Below are 18,388 nucleotides of genomic sequence, written 5' to 3'. Positions count from 1 at the left end.
GGTCTGCTTCTTGTGCGTAGTGATCATGGAAGTTCAGTTTTCATGGGTAATACTGAAACGAATCATTTCGTTGGGAGGAATTTAGATTTGGCAGATTCACTAAAGGACGCATTGTACCAGTTACCCCATAGTCGATACCAGTTACGACAAGCTGCTCTGGTAGAATGCACCAATCTGTGCCATTAGTCGCAAAGGTTTTGGAATTCGTGGGTGCCACATGTCAAAAAGACCCAAAACATGAAATATTATAACTTGACAATCGTTTTAGCGTTGTGTGAGGAAAGAAATACACGGATGATGAACACAGTGGTGTTTGAAACTAGGGATGCACCGAAAGTTCGGTTTGCCGAATTTATTCGGCCGAAACCAAGGTTTTAAAAATTATTCGGTTCCGGCCGAATATTTTTGCAAAATTCGGCCGAAACCGAAACTTTTTTACTGCATGCAACACTGATACGCAAAGATTAGTATAGTTTAGAATCATTGTTCAAACTGTACTAATGTGTTTTATTTGTTAATTGTCATCGAAATCAACTTCGCGAAGTTGGTACAGCATTCTTTAAGTGCCAATAAAAGGCTGTATGATAGGATCAGATGCATTCTAGCAGATGTTTTGTTTAAATTTATTGCGATTTTAAAGAGATGGACACCAAAATTAGTTTCGGTTTATTCGGCCGAATTTATTCGGCAACTTTTGCCGAATATTCGGTTTCGGCCGAATAAAAAAAAATGCTGTTTCGGTGCATCACTATTTGAAACGTCTGCTCAATGACTAGAATATTTGCTTTGGCTTTTCTGTTCAAACTACTTAACTTTTAAGTTTTTGCACCTAAATATACATTTTTGTGCAGCTTTTTTGTTGCAAACCAAAACCTAGATAATTTTTTCCCTTTCATAAATTCCATGTTTCATTTGTGTGTCTACGTTTGTACCAGGCGTTATATGTATTTACAACGGTTAGAAATCGATGTCAGTGGGTTTCAAGTCAATTACGTAAGTTTTGTTGTAGCTGGTTCGGTAAAAAAACAAATACGTTTCGCATCGACGCACCGCTATACGAAAACTATCACAAACGTCATATAATGTACATCGTCATTTACAAATGAAAATCAAAGTGAAATCATAAGAAAAGTTATCATTTATGAATGCTCAAAGAGTGTTTTTGCATTCACTCTATAAACAAGTCCAGAAACAGTTTAAATATGTCATTTCATTTATGTATCCTCTTTGTTAACAGTCTGCTTCGACTGGTTCCTCTTTCGGTCTAAGATGGCTTTCAGTTCGGAAGAAACCTCTTTGGGGTGCTTTACACTCCCTGACTTGGCGCGATCAAATTTGCTGGCAACTTTTGGTGGCTTTAGGGTGGCCTGCAAACATATTTTGTCAAATAAAACAAATAACAACACGAGAAAGTATATTGCCACCAACTTACTGATGTCTTACGTACGGCTCCGTAGGAAGTCTTTTCATTTACTTTAACAAATTTTCATCATTTACGTCGCTGGGAATAAACGGACTGAATAAACAACAGATCCACTTACGAACTTGTTGGTGGGTTTTTCTTCGTCGTTGTTCTGGTCCATCGATAAACCGACTTTTTGAAGTTTTGGAAAGAAGAACTTGCTCGGGGCCGCAGGTTCCGACACTCTGCGGTTTTGATTCCGTTCGTTTGCCGGTTTCAGTCCGATTCTAAATCTATTGGTTTGTGCATGTAACATTTAAAATGTGTAAATGATTCACTTGTTGGCGTTATTCATAACAAAAATGTATATACACAACTAAAACATGACAGTTGTTCATTGCACTAATTTGACCATGCAGGACAACAAACGGAAAATTGTCTGTAGACATTTTTGGTTGGCTATAGATTAATCAAAGCTGAATACTTTAAACACCCCCAGCACACCAGCAACGTGCAACGAACAGTGCATAACTTAAAACATAAAGATATGTGTTTAAACCTATCCTAAATCTATATAACCCGTCAAAAATCACCAGCTGTTCCCGCGTCGCCCTATTAACTTACTTGTCAAAAATATCCGGCTGCTGGGTATCGTCAGCCGCGGGTGATTCCAAGTCGGTGGAAGGTGTCGACTCCCCCGACTCCGACATATCTGTCATTCTTCTCTTTGGACTCTTCAGCGCAACGTTGCCTAACTTTATCCTATTCATCATCTCAGCCATTGCGTCAGCGTAGCTCGCTGGTGAGGAGCCTTGGCTTCTGGTTGGTGACGCAGGTGAGGTCATTGGGGACATACCGGCTTTCTTCATACGTTCGTTTTTTCGCTCGTTGACCAGGGCCTTCAAATCCCTTTATCATGAAAAATTGCATGAAAATGTACATCAAATTGGAACTAAAAACAGCTGTCAAATTCAGGCTAATGTAAAACAGTTCCCGTTTTTTAAAGGAAATTCTATATTTGGGATTTTTGTTTAGATACAGACTAATAAATCATATTGTCATATTGTGGATCTACTCGACCTAAATGTGTGATTATTTGGTCGCAAATTGCTTGGTTTGAAGTTGTCGGGTGGTCACCATTGGCCAATGCTTTTATTTCTGGTTTCTTTTGATTAACACAAAAAACTACAGAACAAAGGCATAATTGCAAACAAGCGTAAAGGTTTTGTGCGGACTATTACATTACAAATGTGTTAGTGCTGGATGTATTCTGCCCTATAAAACCTACTGTAAAGGGTCCCTTGCTGGTTTTGATGCGACACTGCCTGATGGCGGAGGCGGTGGTGGAATTGAAGAAAGTGGAGGGGGAGGTGGTGGTGGTGGGGGTGGTGGTATGGACACTTTCGACTCAGAGACGACCTCGCTTGTGCCGTTGCTCTGCTGCGCAAGCTTGTGTTCAAGTTCCCTACATCGCTCTTCAACCTCTTCGTTTTTGTCGGTCAGTTGTCGGATCTTAAGGTTGAGAAGATGTGTCTTGTCATCCGTAGACGAGGCTCCTTGTGTTTGTTCCATTTCCTCGATCTGGAAGAAACATCCAAGTTGGAAAAAGACTTGCGAGAACAAGTCGTAATTTGTTTTTCTATTGCAACCCACCAGCTGCCTGTGCTCCATTTTCAGCTTTTCTAACTCTTCGCTGAGTGCTTTGTTCTCTTCCAGCGCCTCCTGCAGTTTCGAGTCTTCCCCGCTGCTGTCTTTTTTCTTCTTTCGCATCATGCTCTGACGCTGTGAACTCGTTGTATTTTAGGCGTGTTTGACAAGTCAGTTTAATCTGATAATAATTCTATTTCATAGCAAAAATTAAAATATTTCACTCGTGCACTTGGATGAAAGACAATTGCAGAAAACGTTTCTATAACGAATAACAAATAGTTTTTCACCAACCTCCCATGATCTGTTCTCTCCGTACATTTGGGCGGCAAAAGTTTCAGCTTTCTTGCGAACTTGAGATTCCACTTCAAGTCTGTCTTTAATTGCTATCAGCTCGTTTGTAGCTGAAGCCTCAACTAAAAAAAACAAATTAAAAAGTTCAGAGCTTCGTAATTCCAACATTTTCTTTGACAAAATCATGACTTGCTTAATGTCCAGTGTAATGGTAGCTGCAGTCTTTTTTGTGGGGTTACACAATAAAAATTTAAATGCTTTGATTTAATAACACGTAGCAGTTTAACTTTCTGTCCAAACAATAAGGAAGTTGCTGGTAAAAATATTTGTTGACGTTTGCAATAGTTGTCGGAGAGTATTGTTGATTATACAAAAACTTACGCTTCTTGTAATGCTCAACACGTTCCTTTAACGATTTATTTTCATTTTCCGCATGAACCAATCGTCGTCGCAGTTCGTCGTTCTGTATTTATTTTATCGTTTGTCAGTTTTTATACCAAAGTAATTTTAGCATCGTGTTGCTTACCTCAGTGGGAAGGTCCTTCCTACTAGTATCTGTGGAAAACATGATATTTTTTAATGTGTAACTTTCGTTTGATTTAAAAGTGTCGTCTTTAAACAAAAGCTTTCCAACACTTCCGCTTTCGTTAAACCAGTGACAGGTTGGGAATAAAATTTGCGCAACGATCTTGTTGTATCAAGCAAATAAGAAAATGCAAAACAGAGAAGAGCGTGACATTTCACATGTGTTCTCTCTATCGTCGCAGAGTCTACCTTTTTGTAATTGTTCAAGTTCTTTGTCAACAATGTCGTCATCAAGATCATCCTGGGATATAGAAGTAGGGCCGGGAGAACTTGGTTCCAGGCTCTGGTTTTCGTACACGACCACCGCCGGGACCATGAGGCCATTTTCGACAGAACCCTCTCGCGCCCACTTGCGGCGCGTGTCACTCCTCGAACTAAATCTTCGCGATTTCTGTTAAAAGCACGAAAAACGTTTGACGAAATATAACAAAGTGGGCGAAAATCTCGACGACTGAAATTTTAAACAGAAATTTTAATGTTATGTTACGTCCACGTACATGTGGTGCTTTCAAATCAAATTATTTAACAACTTGTGTCGCAAACCCATTGTTCTTGATTTTATTCAGTTTTCAGTTTCGCTTCGCATATGTTCTTGTTACGTCTCTACTTCCAACATATGGCAGGAGACACGAGGGTTTTAAAGGCAGTAAATCATTTGTGAAAGTAAATAGAGTAAAGGATATTGTTGAAACCAGCAGAGTCCACAGACATCGAAATTTTCGCTCTACAAAGTTTACGACTTTATTTACCCTCAGTATTGTGTTTTGTCTGTACACTTTGCTGGCGATGTTAACAGCTTTGGCACTTTTTTGCCGTTCAAGGTGAATCTCGTTTTGCATCTCAGCAAACTCATGTTGGACCTGTTCGGAGACAGCATTGAAACCTGGAAAAAAATATAAAGACATGACGTTTACGGGCAATATTACTATAAATCCTCAGTTCAGAAATATATTTTTGGGTTAAAATGTATTAACCCTAAATCCAGCACTGTTTATTCGTCGTTTATGTGTGCGACTTTATTCACCATGGCAACTTAACCACTAAATGTTTTAAATTCATCCTTAATCAAAATCTTTTTCAATTAAACTTAATACAGTTCCGCTGTAACAACATCGCCCTCAGTTTGTACAGCGCACTACTTTCGTTTTAAGGCCATAACCAACGTTTTGTGTCTCTTGATCAAACAGGATGCGTACTATCCCACAATTCAACCGAAAATCACTTTTATAGCTTTGAAAACAACGTTTCAGTTGTTTCACGTCGTACAAGTTTACTTTCGCAATATGTCTGTAGCAGCCTTACACACAGCTGCGCTGTAAACACAAACCCAAAGCCACCAACATTGACCACTTCTCTTCGTGGTCAAAAGAAGTAGATAGCTTCGATATACAATTTATTGGATTGGTTTAAACTTACTTCTTTCGTATTCTTGTAACTTTGCTTCCACTTCGTGAAGGCGTTTGTTCTGCTCAACGTACTGCAAAAATTGAATGTTGCTGTTAGGGCTATAAAGACCCCGTTGTTGCTTGTTGGGTTTGTCGTTAAATTTTCTAAACATGTTTAATTTCTCCTCTAGTCGCTGGACCTCTCATTACACTTTCTAACCGCATATGCCCAGATGTGTTGCAAAGGGCTCGCTGACAAATCGAAACATATGTGACGTCAGTAAAAGCCTATGTTGTGGCCCACCGTTTACAGGAAAATTTTTGTCATTCGCTTTCCGTTGGAAGCATGTCTGTGGTGTCTCACTATTTTCCGAAAAAAAAACTGTTTTTGTGCTGGTAAACCTATGCTTTGTGACCAGCAGCAAGATGTATTTAGTAGGGGTCGTTAGCGGTTCACACAGTTCGATGGTTCGAACCGCGAACGCGGCATCAAACCGCGAACAAGCATCGACAATAACCGACATAATCCCCTGAGCATGCATACAGTGTCACGTGGTTTATGGATTCGGCTAAGCACACAAGACACAGTTCCAACTATTCTGGAAGATATATAAAAGTTTTGAATACGTAATCAAAACTTCTAAATGTGCATTTTCATTCTCGATCCGATTACACACACAAAAGGCATCGTATGATGTGGATTGGTCGGTAAACCAAGATAAAAATACTTTTTAGAACAGCAAAGGAACGCCGTACCCAACCCTTTTCACGCAGTTTGGTAAATTAGAGAAAAATCTATCATTTTACCTCTGCTTCTGTGAACTGGGCATTCTGTCTGTCGTCTTCCGGGCAAAAGTCAGTTTCCTTGTCCTCATTGTTCTCCGCGGTCAGCACTTCCCCGTTGCATTGTGTAGTATCTACGTCATCGCGCGCTGATGAAACTTCGCCTGTTACCTCGAACACTTCATCCGACTTTTCCGAGTTCCCGTCAAGTTTTGTGTCTTCGTTCGATGCCATGACGCCACCCGCCATACAATCTTTCAATCTTTAAATTAATTTGGTGTCTCTGAAAAATTAAAACGCAATGCATCTTTTGGATCTTGCTGTAATTTACAAATCGTGAAATTTTCGTTTTTATTTGGTTTCCTGGCGAAGAACCCACTTTTCATTTGGCTTTTAAATCAACGTCCTTTTTCTCAATCTACCTCCGCTATGTAGGCCTAACTACCTGACTAAATTCTGTTTGCACTCCATATTTGTTTAGGCACACATCGATTGTGTGCAAAATACAACGGTGGTTGGGATGTCTAAGTACATTTCCATCATCACGATAATGCAGTTTTCCTGTTCTTTTCGATAATAAACTTTCATTATTCGGTTCTTATTGTAAAACGTCGATCTTATTGGGTAATTTTCAGACAGTTGACTTATCGTTAGCATGCGTATCTCTAGACAGAGCATTTGAATGCTGCTTCAATTAAACCTTAAGAACGACCCTACGCGGCCGCTATCTAGTCAGCGCACGCACGATGCCTCCCGATTGATTAAAAACTTTGCCAAGGAAAGTCCAGGAAATACATTGTTCTGGGCTGCTAAACTTCTGACATCTTGTCACGTGTGCAAACAAAACTTGGATGAAATTTAAACTTTTTGACCTCAGAATTAGAACAACCATAAACACAACAAATTCACTGAGGGTTTCGCCAGAAGAGAAAATAAATTTGAATGGGCTTTTTACCAGACTATGCTTTGAATACCGGAATGCTCAAATAATGAACTGCCGTGCTGTATACATTTAAATAACGGCCAGTCTGGTACAGTCAACCCCTTGCACTCAAATCGACTTTTCGATGTCCAACGACATGTCTACCATGATAGTACTGTTCCTACCACGAAGTTGCCTACACACCTCCGTGGCACTTGGCTAAACACTGAATTTATTTTAAAGCGCATCTCCTGACGTACAGAGAATTAAATTTCGCCAAGTCTCTGCCACTTTTATGACGCAACTATCCACTCGTGGAAGTCTAAGAACGCTACTCGCAACAAGCGATTATCAAAAGGTGTGGCGATAATAACCTTGGGCATTAGTAACTCAGAACATAATATTCGGTTCGGGCATGACTATATAAATAGAAAGCCGCTATGCTGGCCTTGATATATCGATCAAAATTAAATTTGGATCCAACTATTTTAGCCAAGTGCAGTTGCGCCTAAATTTGGAACCATTGTAATGCATCGCTTTGATTTTTACTCCAGCAGTGTATAGGCTAAGCTTGTCTTACAGCAAATATTAGCGACCAAACCAAGACAGTTTTAGAAAGTTGTGCGGTTCTTGTGCGTTGAACAGAAGGTAAACATCTCGCATACCTAATGTTACCGAACAACAAATTAAAAAGAATTGCATAATAAAAATAGTTACCGCCTCCAATAAACTTGACGATGTTCAATGATCACAACGGATAAGCTCTGTAATTATTAACTTCGCGAGGTTTGTAGGTAAAGCCGACCCGGTATCAGGGTCAAAACACTTTTGTCCCATTGCATAGTTGCGGAACGTGATAGAACCAACGCAACAAAGAAGTGTCTATCCAACAAAAATACCAGTTGGTTTCCACTAATAAATTTGTGCAGATGTTATTACGTTGGCAAATGGTTCCCATCGATCAGGCCGGTTTGATTTTTTTACTTCAAAACCAGTCGCTTTCCCAAATCCTTACTCGACTTCCAATGTGTCTGAACTAAGTAACAACGCAAACATTTTTTCCTAAAAAGGTGTTAATTGAAGCGTAATTTTGTTAAAAATTGTAATTGTAATGGGTGCCTTACTATTTGACTGATACATTCCCCGAGACTGATAGGCTATATCTCCCAAACATGCTGGTTCGTTGACTGTCTATCTGGTAATTGCATGAGCTTGCGTGCAAACACGATCCTTTACGGTAGCCTAAATCTTCCGTGCTCTCAGCCATAGCGATCATCTAACTGAGATTGCCCTTTAATCCACATGCGTACATTTGTTGCGCAGTTAGTCAAACATTTACAAATTTCATTCAGCAAACAATCCGTTTGGTCCCACCACACTATAATAACAAACTACTTTCAGTTTAATATAAAATTTAGCTATCGTGAAGCCCAGGTGGTTTTGCCCAATTCAGAAGAAGAAAATACCAGCCCGGAAGTCTTTTAAAGCATTAATGGCCATATTTGCGAAAGTGGCGTAACATGTTGAGGACTTCATTACCGTAACATAAAATTAAACAACATAAAATATAATGAAATTCGTCTAACAAGAAACAAGAAACGAAATTTTCTCATTCTGTTGCAGAAAGACGCTACTAAACGCTATGGCTGCAACGCGGAAACTTTGCTTTGAAATCCAATTGACCAAGAAACACACTGTTGGAATTATGTTTTTTTTTAATTGTCTTTTTAAGAAAAACTTCAAAGCAACAGATTCATCATGTATCGTTAAATCTGCGTCTACGATTACTGCTGCGTGGTGTAAAATTGACCCCTTCCAAAAAAAAGGAAAAAATAAAATAATCTAATGGGATACTATTTCTCAGGTCATTGGATATATTTCTCTTCAATGTTGACCTCCTATTCGACGATAATCACGATGCTGCGGTTAAGTTTTTACTTGGAGTGTAGTTTACACTTCAGTGTATTCCTGTTCTAGGCATACGTTGAATTGTTTAACATCTGATTGATCCGTTACCCAAAATATACGTTACAATGATTTTTATGTGACTGCTCAACTTTTCACAGATTTTAATGTAATTTTTACCTTTTGAGTTTTTCACAACATTGTAAAAATGATGCGCCCGGATGTGTACGTGTACCAGCAGAACATGCAACAAACAGACAAGGATGAGCTGTTTGTTTGCCCATTTGATCCTGTCCACCGCATTACTGCAAAGAGATTTGTAAGACACATCCTAAAATGCAAGAAAAACCACCCGAAGTCAGACAAGGTGTCCTATTATTTTTTTTTTCACTTGTCAGTGTTGATACATATGCTAATCATTATTTTAGAAAGTATGTCCATTCAATGCGAGACACATTATTCCCAAGCCTGAGCTTCAGATGCATATAAGCACTTGTCCAGACAAAAGACTGCTTGAGAATGAGATCAATTGTGGTATGTATTTTTGAGAAACACAGTTGACATCTTAAAATTCATATTTATAGTCTGATCAGTTACATAATTACAAATATTTTGACAAATAAGTTATATATATTAGCCACTTAATTTAAATTAAACTAAAACAATGAGGTTAACTATTTAGTTGCCATTTTGCTATTTCTAACATTTATGTATAAGCTGCACCAAATGACGTAATGTTCTGCGAAGATTTGTTCGATGTCTACCTGACTTCTATACCAACTGATTTATTACATTAAAATAAAAAAGGTTGTTTTTAATCTTAACAGATGTATCTCATTGGGTTTGCAAATTGTGTGTGACTAAGAACCACTGTTTTAGACACAAGCTGGATATTTATTTCATGTACAAACCAGCTTTTGTAGAAATACAAGAAAGCATAATATAAAATGACAGCTGAACACTTGTGGTGTTAAAAATGCAGCATTGTAACAAAACTATTCCAACTGTAATATTATATATGAGTAAAATATTTACTTTGTGGCTTCAGAATTTTTTTATTGCCAATCTTGTAGAAAGAATGGCCTTCGAACAAGCAGAGCTTCGAGGTGACAACTCCATTCCACCTTATGTTTCTATGGAAGACTTGGACTTTGGTACAAATGAAGACTGGGAGGAGGAGGTAATATTTTTTATTGTGTTTTTTTGTAGCATTTGAGTTTTTATCAACTGTCTGTTTTTATTAAATATAACCAAGTTTAAAAACCATGAATATCAGTGATGTAGAGCAAGCAATTTTGTCCATCACATGTAAACATACTAAATATGATCAGGGTTTTGTATATTATGTCAATAAATAATTTTTGCCTTTTGTAATACTAAGTTTGGGGTTGTTGCCAGCATTGGTATTCAGCCAGTGATTGAAAATATTAATGCTTGGTAAGATTAATCATATAATCAGTTAAAGTGGTAAGTGGTAACTCAGTACTCCAATAAAATTATTATAGTGTATTGGCGTAATTGCTACAAGCGGTCAGGGCTCACATTTGATCTTAAGACTTTGAAATCCCACCACTGGCTATAACTAAACCCTCATATTCCGATTCAAGAAATGCATAAAATAATAAGCTGGATTATCAAAGAAAAATTTGAATAAAACTTTAGTTGTTGTTTAGTGCTTAACACTGCATACTTTAGATTCAACAAAGTATGCAGGAAGTCAACACTGCCAACACAAGAAAAGAAGAAATTCACCAACACCTGCAAGAATCACAAAGGTTTTTGTTGTATTTGACCAGATGTGCACAATGCAGGGTGTAGAGGCCAAATTTGGCACAACATTGTTTTGGCAATGGCACATGGCTAATTTTGACCTAGAATGTTAGAAAATATTGTGTTGTTCTTAGTTGTAAGTTGTTTGCACAACATGAATCAGCTCGGCCGAAATGTATCACTCATAAATAAAGTCACACTAATATTTGACTCATGGATGTATGTTATACAAATGGCACACATAACCACTGGAGATGCGCACTCCTGCATTTGTCTATTGATGTAGTTTCAGTATTTGTGAGAAGTGTAAACTGTATATACTTATTGTAAATTCTACATGATCAGGTTGAATGCAAGAGTCCCAACAACTGAACGGAGACCACTACAGGACAGACCAGCTTTTGGTATTGGTAGAGGAAAGAATTTACAGAAATACGCTGACAACAATTCAGAACAAATACGGTTTGAAACATTTTTTTTTGTTTTCGCTTCAAACTTCTATCGGTAAAAACTTGAAATGTTAAAAAAATAGGGCATGTCCTACAACCTGAATTGCAAATTATTTTTTGTGTTCGTCTTTCCATGAAAATTAAGTCTGTGTTTCCTCAATTGTATATACTGTATTGTGGTAACTATTATACTCCAGGCATTATTATAAAAGTATTGCATGTCTTTTGTTCTGCATCTGTTCGGTAAAATTAGTCATTTTACACTTACAATGTCTCCATCCACGGGAATAAAATACAGTATTGAATTTTTTCAGTCCCAACCATAGGCCAACAAGTGGAATACAACTTGCTGCCAACTTTTCACGCAAACCAATCACTCAGTCATGTGTAGAGAACGGTAAAACATTTTTATTTCAGAATTCGCCAAAAATTATGGAAATTTTTTATGTCCAAACCCAGATAAAAAGTTACTCGACACTGTCCTTATATACATCACATACATGATTTAGTGACAAATTCGTTTAGTTATAAAATTCGATTGACAAAAATCGTGGATACCAAAATCGTTTGGGTCAAATCACTGAACAGGTATAGGTCTGGGACGTCGACCTCGTACGGGACCTAATCACGTGCCACAGAAGGCCGATCACGTGATAGTCAGTCGCGAGGCAGACAAAGAGATCTCTGTCACTCTGGAGGCCATGACTCAGCACACCATGAGTACTGAAAGTAAGTTAGAAATGTTGTTGATAGTCAGTGGTAAGAAACTGTTCGTTGCAGGTAGCGCTACCTCGAGCAGCGAATCTGTGGAGGAACCCGGGATGGCTTTGCGGAAAGAAAAGAAAAGGCTTCTGAAGTTACTTAAACAGGTATCGTCGTATTCTTTTTTCATAGCTTTCCTCTATTCTGAGTATGTAGATTCGGCCAGACACATACCCATGGAGGCCAGTATTAAGGTTTTTCGAAGTAATTAATTCATTCTGGTGGTTCCTATAATTAATTAACATGCGTGTGCTTGTCCATTTGATCTGAAATATGTTAAATACAGCCAATAATCTCACTACCTTCGCAGATCTCATTGCTGGAAAAGCAGGTTACGTCCGGGACAGAACTCAACTTGGACGAGAGAGCGAAACTTGGTCGAAAGCCCTTGACCGAAACACGATTGTTTGAAATAGACCTTGAACTTGGCGAGGATTAAATTTTGAGACAAATTTAACCCCTGTTGTTCGTAAATCGTGACTGATTGGATTGGATTTCGCCACAAACTGCCTGTGTTTTATACCCACTATGTCGTTCTTTGTGTTCATAACATTGCTTTGCATGCCTTCACTGTTGGTTCTGGGAGTGCATGCTACAAACTTCCAACAGTTGGCGGATATTTGAATCTACTTGCCAATGTTGATTCTTGCCGCCCGCCATTTTTACTTCACAGTGTGTCGTTTTACTTTTCGCCCTATTATGATTTTTCACTGCCCACGTCCACTGAGTCAGCTTTTCGTTTCAACTGTTTTCTGTTCAATAAACGTTAAAACTTTTGTTCTGCATTGTTATTTACGCTTGGTTATAGACAACAATGTAGCGTTCTGTTCAAACTGTTGATGAGTTCTAGGCATCGGCTTTGGAAGCTGTTTGGTCACTGGTGACAAGAGGTTGGTTGCTAAAAACTGTAAGCCGTTATTATTTTTGTCAAAAGTATATGATCACTAAAATAGGGATTGACGTCGGCAGCAAAGTATCCACAATTACAGCAGTCTTTGCTTGGCTAGTTGTTCGGTAACCCCGTCGTCAGTCAACCAGCTGCACTGATAAGACCCGGCAGGAAAATGTGATATTTGGGTGATTATTTGCAACGAAAACCAGGAAACTGAACACATTATAAACTGGAGCGTGTTTGCGGTGGTTTGCCATCATTTCGTTATTTTCCACAAAATTTGGGTCTGGAGATATTGCCTTATCTCACTATGACTAACAAACCTGCTACTTTTTTTTATGTCATGTGTTGTAGCAGCCGGCAGAATTCATTTGGTACGCTGCATATGTAATAATCTTTTAGAATTTTGTCAAATTTTATACATTTACGTTATAGCTTATGTGTAGCCTATTTAATTTTATAAATGCTCGTACGAAAGAACTTGTTCTAAAAATATTGGTTTACCCAAATTGCATTTAACGTTTTACTACAGTTTCTGGCTTTGTGCCCGCAACAAAAAACACTGGGAAAATAACGTCAAGGACAACATTATCAATACTTTGATTTTCCAATCCCCACAGTTCCTTTGCCAGTTTCTTTAACCAGGTGGTTGTAGCAAACGTTTTTTCTACATCCGTTGCCACTGGGATGCTATCAGAAGGCATTTGGTCGTTCTGCTGTCGGTTGCAGAAATCCATTAAATCTAAGGACTTTACGTAGCCAATCATCCTGTCTATGCTCCATTCAAATGTCATGTTTACGTCAGCCAGACGACATTTGTCTGCAACTGGCATCGCCTCAAGAATGCCCTGGTATTTGGCGAAACAGCGTTTGTAGCTCTCGTGTCTATCTGGCGGCACCGTGAAATATTTCATAAAAAAATCCCTCTGCTTAACAAAAAGTTCCTCCCTGTTCCCCACGAAGGATTTTGGGGCATAATTTGCAGCTGGGTAGCCAAACAAGACCACGCAACCCCCGGGTTTCAGTACGCGAAAAACTTCTTTCAAGAATTTTGGAAGATCAAACCAATGAGCGGCCATCGCACTTATCACGAGATCCACGGTGTTGTCTTCAAAGTTTAGGCTCTCGGCCTTGCCAACTTGGAACGTGACATGCTCATAAGTATTACGCTTCAAGCGCTACCAATCTGATTTTCGCTGACGTCGATGCCTACGGCTTTGTGAAAGTTAGGTGCAAAAACGAGCGTGGCTTGTCCGCCTCCGCACCCAACGTCCAGCAGCATATCGTACTTGTCCACGTCGCGGCCAGATTTTTGTTTAAGGTGACCCAAAACCATATCTTTTACCTTGTTTGTAAAAGTTGGCCTGTACTTGCAATAGTCTTCCACTAAATTCTCCCTTTCGTAGTACCTATGCATGGTTTTTCGTTCCACAAATTTTTTCGAAAACGTTTTGGAGGCTTTGCAACAAAGTGATTCACTTAAGATTAATTTTCTTCTCCTAAACTTCGCCTAGACACTTGTGTTTGCTGCTATCCGTAAAGGCACTCGCTACACCTCACTAAATTTCAAAACGCAGCAGTTTTTCCGCCGTGCTCCTCAAAGTTTGTCTCCTGGAAGTATTGTGCAATCTGTCGTATATTTGTGTTCATTCATGCATGTTATTGTGTTCGCGCCCACGTGAGTTTACTGAACTGTAGCGATCTATTTGTAAGCGCTGGCTTTGCCCGGTAGGTCTTTATAAGGAGTTAACGTAATAATTGGACGTTGCTGGCTTTGGGTGCAAAGGAAACACTTTACACAATCATAAAATGACGACTGAACCAAAACTTTTTCCTAATGACGGGTAAAACATACCACAGCCCCCCAAAATTGCTGATACGTTCGTTCGCAGGGACCTCGTGAATTACAAACGAACGCGACAATTTAAGAAATTACTCTATCGCTAAACTTTGATGCTTAATCCATCGCTGAACTTTAAGTACGTAAGGAATCTCTTCTACCCTTAATCTGTCAGCAAAAAAATGTGTCATGCTATTGCTTGAACAAGACAGCATTGCCCCACTGCACAGGTACTAACTTGGCTTCATAGTATGAATTTCCTCTGCGAGTTGGTCCACCCATTGTGCAATATATGTTTGTTTTATACCAAATTACATTTCAAGACAGTGGTTTCCAACCGGCATGGGTTTCGCGGACATCCAAGGAGTGTGTGGTTGCAAAGACCTGTGAAAATTTTAAGCAAATTTAAGTTTTTTTCTAAACTTTCATACTTGTTACGTCGAACAAATTTTTTTTAACCTTATGTAACTTTAAACCTAATTACTTCGTAACAAGAGGGCTAGGTAAGTTAACTTACTGGTCTGTAGACTTGGTGATTTAATAGACTACAAACAGGTTGTGAAGCACTGCTCTAAGTGTTAGATTGTTTTTAATCCAGGTGTTTGTATATTTGTGTTGAAGGTAGAAAAGGTCATGGTAATAAGAAGTGCATACTGCTGTGACCTATTAAGCCTCAATGATGCAGCTTGGGTTGACTGTGACGGTCTTGTCAACTAACCCGCTTGGCGACGCCGCTGTGTATTGGCTCTAATAATTTATGTTACCAATGCCTACCAGCATGTAAAGGTCAAAATGGTCTTGCGTCACAGACATTGCGCATTGTGACGTAACATATCCTCCCAATGGTCTCTTCTCGTGCTGTGTAGTTTTCCTGCTCTTTAAAAAAAAGCTGCGAAAAGTCAACAACTGTCCCAGTGTGTTGCAGGCCAGTGAAATTATGTGTTGTGGAGTTAATGTGTGTGTTTAAAAGCGATTTCGTTTTAACTAAGTTACAGTCCATGACCAGATAAAAGACATATTTGGTGTTTTATTGGTGCTACAAAACGTGTACAGCTGCATTCGCCGTCTTTGAATGGTTTGGTGCAAACTTTTAAAAGCATGCATGACTGAAAGTAAGCCGAAACTGTGGTACGTTTAATAAATTTTACCTGTAGGTGAGATACTATAGTATACAAAAATAAAATGGTAGGATTCTTTCGTGAAAATTCTGTTTAAAGCAAGGCACCTAATTTCAAAAATGTTTGATACCTGGCTCCTTCAAATATATAGAGGGATGGCGCCAAACCATGAAGCCGAATAAATTTTCAAATGGGATTCTATTTTAATGAGAATAGTACCTAGTACCTATGCATGGTTTGCGTTACGTACGTCGTCAGGCATGCGATGACCATGCGAGAAGGGTGCTAACAATTCAACGGCTGGTGTGTCCCAAATAGTTATTAAAAACTTAAATTTAGTAAACTATTCACATATTAGGAAATTTTACCTAATACAAAAACATAATGGTTTATATTTTTGAGTAAATTCAATCGTCCCGGAAAGAGTTTTGTTTCACGTTCACCGATGTCTGTCATAAGGAAGACGTGCAAAGGTCCAACTGTTGGTTGCTTGCGTCAGTTTAACAACCTGCTCTTTCAGTACATGAAAGTGGCTCGTTCTTAAATCCACGACATTTTCTTTCATCCACGACATTCTTCACTGTTTGAGTTGATTAAAGGTTTCGTGGGTTGGTTGTTTTGGAAAATTTGCTCATTCAGTGAGTTTTTGACGTTGCCAATGAATACGTCGCCTGTTTATTTCCGTTTTGAATTATATTTTGCACCGTTCACTTGCAATTGAACTAAATGTCAACACTATACTTTTGTAGGGACCACAGCGCTTGAAAATGTACCCATCAGTTTCCGAAAAAGTGGCTTGGACACAAAAGCAGTGGTATGAAATATTTGAATTACAGTTATGACAATTCTTTGTTTGTCAGCACAACATAATCAAAGTGATTTTTGAGGCAATAAAGGCTTCATATTGTCACAATTATTAAAACTTCAGTTAAAAAAGGTTTCCCTGTTCCATTGTAAATTGAGCCAAGAAGCAAAGAAGTTAAAATTTAGCAAGCTCCTCTTCTTTTGGTTTTGAAATAATTCAATCTTCCAATTAATATGAATAATTTTATTCTTACCAAGTTTCAATTTGGAGACACAAGACAGGCAACGTTAACTTTTCACATAAGCAGTTTACGTGGCAACTGAAAGAAATAACTTAGAATCCGAATTACAATGGCCAAATACCAGATTTCAAACACAGGCAGCCCAGAGCAAAGAAAATAATTTACGCTATAACATGATTTAGCACTTAATTCGTGTGCACATGGGAATTAGGATTTGTTCACACATACATGCATTAAACACATTGCACAACTCGGCGGTTGCCTTTATGGTGATGACGTAGAATATTTTAGCTTGATTATTATAAGATCGTTGCAAGACCTGGTAGACCGAAACAGTATGCACTGAAGGTTGCGCAGACACAAAAATTTGGGAAACACTGGACTGAACATAACAAAGAAAACCCTCCTTCAGACCTAGACAAAGGCACTTTAGCGCCAAACAAAGGCAGTGACGTACACACACATTGGTTTGTTAAATGAGTCACTGTTGTAGACAATGAAAGCGCTACGAGCGTGAATCTACAATTTAGAAATCCTTGGTTACTGTATTTGGAATCAATGCATATTTTAAATGTAGTGTTATGTATTTGAAAGCTCTTTTCTTTTATGTGCAAAGTATTGTTTCAGCACGTGCCTGATTCAACATTCCGATACAAATATCAGCAATAAAATTGGCATTCACCAGAATGCTAATTTTATTAGCATCAACCATTTACAGCAACGCTACTAGCAGTGAGTAAGGGGGCTTAAGGACTGGTGCGTTTTTTGCTTCCTTTTTCTTGCGATTTGAACTACAGCTAGTTACTCCCAGTCAGTTTAACGGAGTACTGTTGTTTGATAAACTGCAGGATACGTTAGACCTAAATATGGAGAACTTCCACCCAGCTGGCGCATTCGTGCCGCCGGGCTATTTTATCAGGCCCGCGACAAATTTGTTTACTGTTTACCAAACGCTGTAGGTTAGGCGCAGAGTTCCTTAGGAAAAGTCATTTCAGAGTTTATGATCCTTGACCCTTTAAAGGCCTGAGCCATGGGCTTAAATTTGGCAATTTGCCTTTTTTCTGGTTTGGAAATTATTCAATCTTCCCATCAGGACGCCGATTTTTGTTTGCGTGTCGAACACCTTGATAAAAATTGTCGTGCGTATCGAATAGCAAAAATGTCGTATCTGGTAACTAACTCATGAGAACGACCAGGCCCTATTTCGATTACAGGACTCTTGTGCTTACAACACGTTGAAATAACGACAAAACAATTAAAAACCTTGCATGTTGCAGTCTGCTATGTCCCTTTTAAGGTCCGATTGAATGAAAAATGGTACTTGTTTCGTAGCAATGCAACATGTTCGGTACAATGCCACGTGTTCGGTAACAATTAATGCTTCATGTTTTTAAACAATGGTTACTTTTAGGTATAACGTGCTTATTCGTTGAACGTTAAAGTAAGTGTTGACAAGTTTTTGTATGGATTTTGTCCAAAAATTTATTGCCATTGCGTTTATTTAGCCATCTAAACAGAAAAATTTATTAGGGGTGGGGATCCCAAACGATGGTACCATTAAGTTTTCAACACTACGTAACCATTCAGT

At 38.7% G+C, this 18,388-nt stretch overlaps 3 protein-coding genes across 3 annotated transcripts; 1 reads left to right on the top strand and 2 right to left on the bottom strand.

The window, feature by feature from the left end:
• Positions 1-977: 977 nt before the first annotated feature.
• On the bottom strand, positions 978-6,364 carry LOC145908865 (uncharacterized). The gene is made up of 12 exons (XM_082996189.1): positions 6,121-6,364; positions 5,345-5,405; positions 4,678-4,811; positions 4,118-4,319; positions 3,870-3,898; positions 3,725-3,806; positions 3,344-3,465; positions 3,056-3,184; positions 2,691-2,983; positions 2,027-2,311; positions 1,542-1,695; positions 978-1,367 (listed from the first exon to the last, which is right to left on the bottom strand). Exons 1-12 carry the CDS (start codon positions 6,343-6,345, stop codon positions 1,215-1,217), a joined length of 1,869 nt encoding a protein of 622 aa, XP_082852315.1. The 5' UTR covers positions 6,346-6,364; the 3' UTR covers positions 978-1,214.
• Positions 6,365-9,098: 2,734 nt separating this feature from the next.
• Positions 9,099-12,478, top strand: LOC145909893 (uncharacterized). The gene is made up of 9 exons (XM_082997133.1): positions 9,099-9,290; positions 9,352-9,457; positions 9,997-10,103; positions 10,619-10,698; positions 11,039-11,155; positions 11,457-11,539; positions 11,731-11,871; positions 11,923-12,011; positions 12,215-12,478. Exons 1-9 carry the CDS (start codon positions 9,132-9,134, stop codon positions 12,341-12,343), a joined length of 1,011 nt encoding a protein of 336 aa, XP_082853259.1. The 5' UTR covers positions 9,099-9,131; the 3' UTR covers positions 12,344-12,478.
• Positions 12,479-13,311: 833 nt separating this feature from the next.
• LOC145888832 (putative methyltransferase DDB_G0268948) lies at positions 13,312-14,213 on the bottom strand. Its single transcript, XM_082979701.1, has 2 exons — positions 13,979-14,213; positions 13,312-13,934 (listed from the first exon to the last, which is right to left on the bottom strand). Exons 1-2 carry the CDS (start codon positions 14,211-14,213, stop codon positions 13,312-13,314), a joined length of 858 nt encoding a protein of 285 aa, XP_082835827.1.
• Positions 14,214-18,388: the final 4,175 nt, after the last annotated feature.

The sequence above is a fragment of the Ascidia mentula genome, chromosome 1 (assembly GCF_947561715.1).
Source record: "Ascidia mentula chromosome 1, kaAscMent1.1, whole genome shotgun sequence".
In the NCBI taxonomy this organism is placed as follows: Eukaryota; Metazoa; Chordata; class Ascidiacea; order Phlebobranchia; family Ascidiidae; genus Ascidia; species Ascidia mentula.
Note: the sequence above shows the minus strand (reverse complement) of the source record. Positions and strands in the feature narration are given on the sequence as shown.

Coding starts and splice junctions, on each gene's coding strand:
- LOC145908865 (XM_082996189.1), bottom strand. CDS start 6,345: ATGGCGGGTGGCGTCATGGCATCGAACGAAGACACAAAACTTGACGGG. Junction 5,406..6,120: donor CCCAGTTCACAGAAGCAGAG/GTAAAATGATAG, acceptor CAATTTTTGCAG/TACGTTGAGCAGAACAAACG. Junction 3,899..4,117: donor ACTTGAACAATTACAAAAAG/GTAGACTCTGCG, acceptor TGTTTTCCACAG/ATACTAGTAGGAAGGACCTT.
- LOC145909893 (XM_082997133.1), top strand. CDS start 9,132: ATGATGCGCCCGGATGTGTACGTGTACCAGCAGAACATGCAACAAACA. Junction 9,458..9,996: donor TGAGAATGAGATCAATTGTG/GTATGTATTTTT, acceptor CCAATCTTGTAG/AAAGAATGGCCTTCGAACAA. Junction 12,012..12,214: donor TTCTGAAGTTACTTAAACAG/GTATCGTCGTAT, acceptor CTACCTTCGCAG/ATCTCATTGCTGGAAAAGCA.
- LOC145888832 (XM_082979701.1), bottom strand. CDS start 14,213: ATGCATAGGTACTACGAAAGGGAGAATTTAGTGGAAGACTATTGCAAG. Junction 13,935..13,978: donor CGTCAGCGAAAATCAGATTG/GTAGCGCTTGAA, acceptor TCACGTTCCAAG/TTGGCAAGGCCGAGAGCCTA.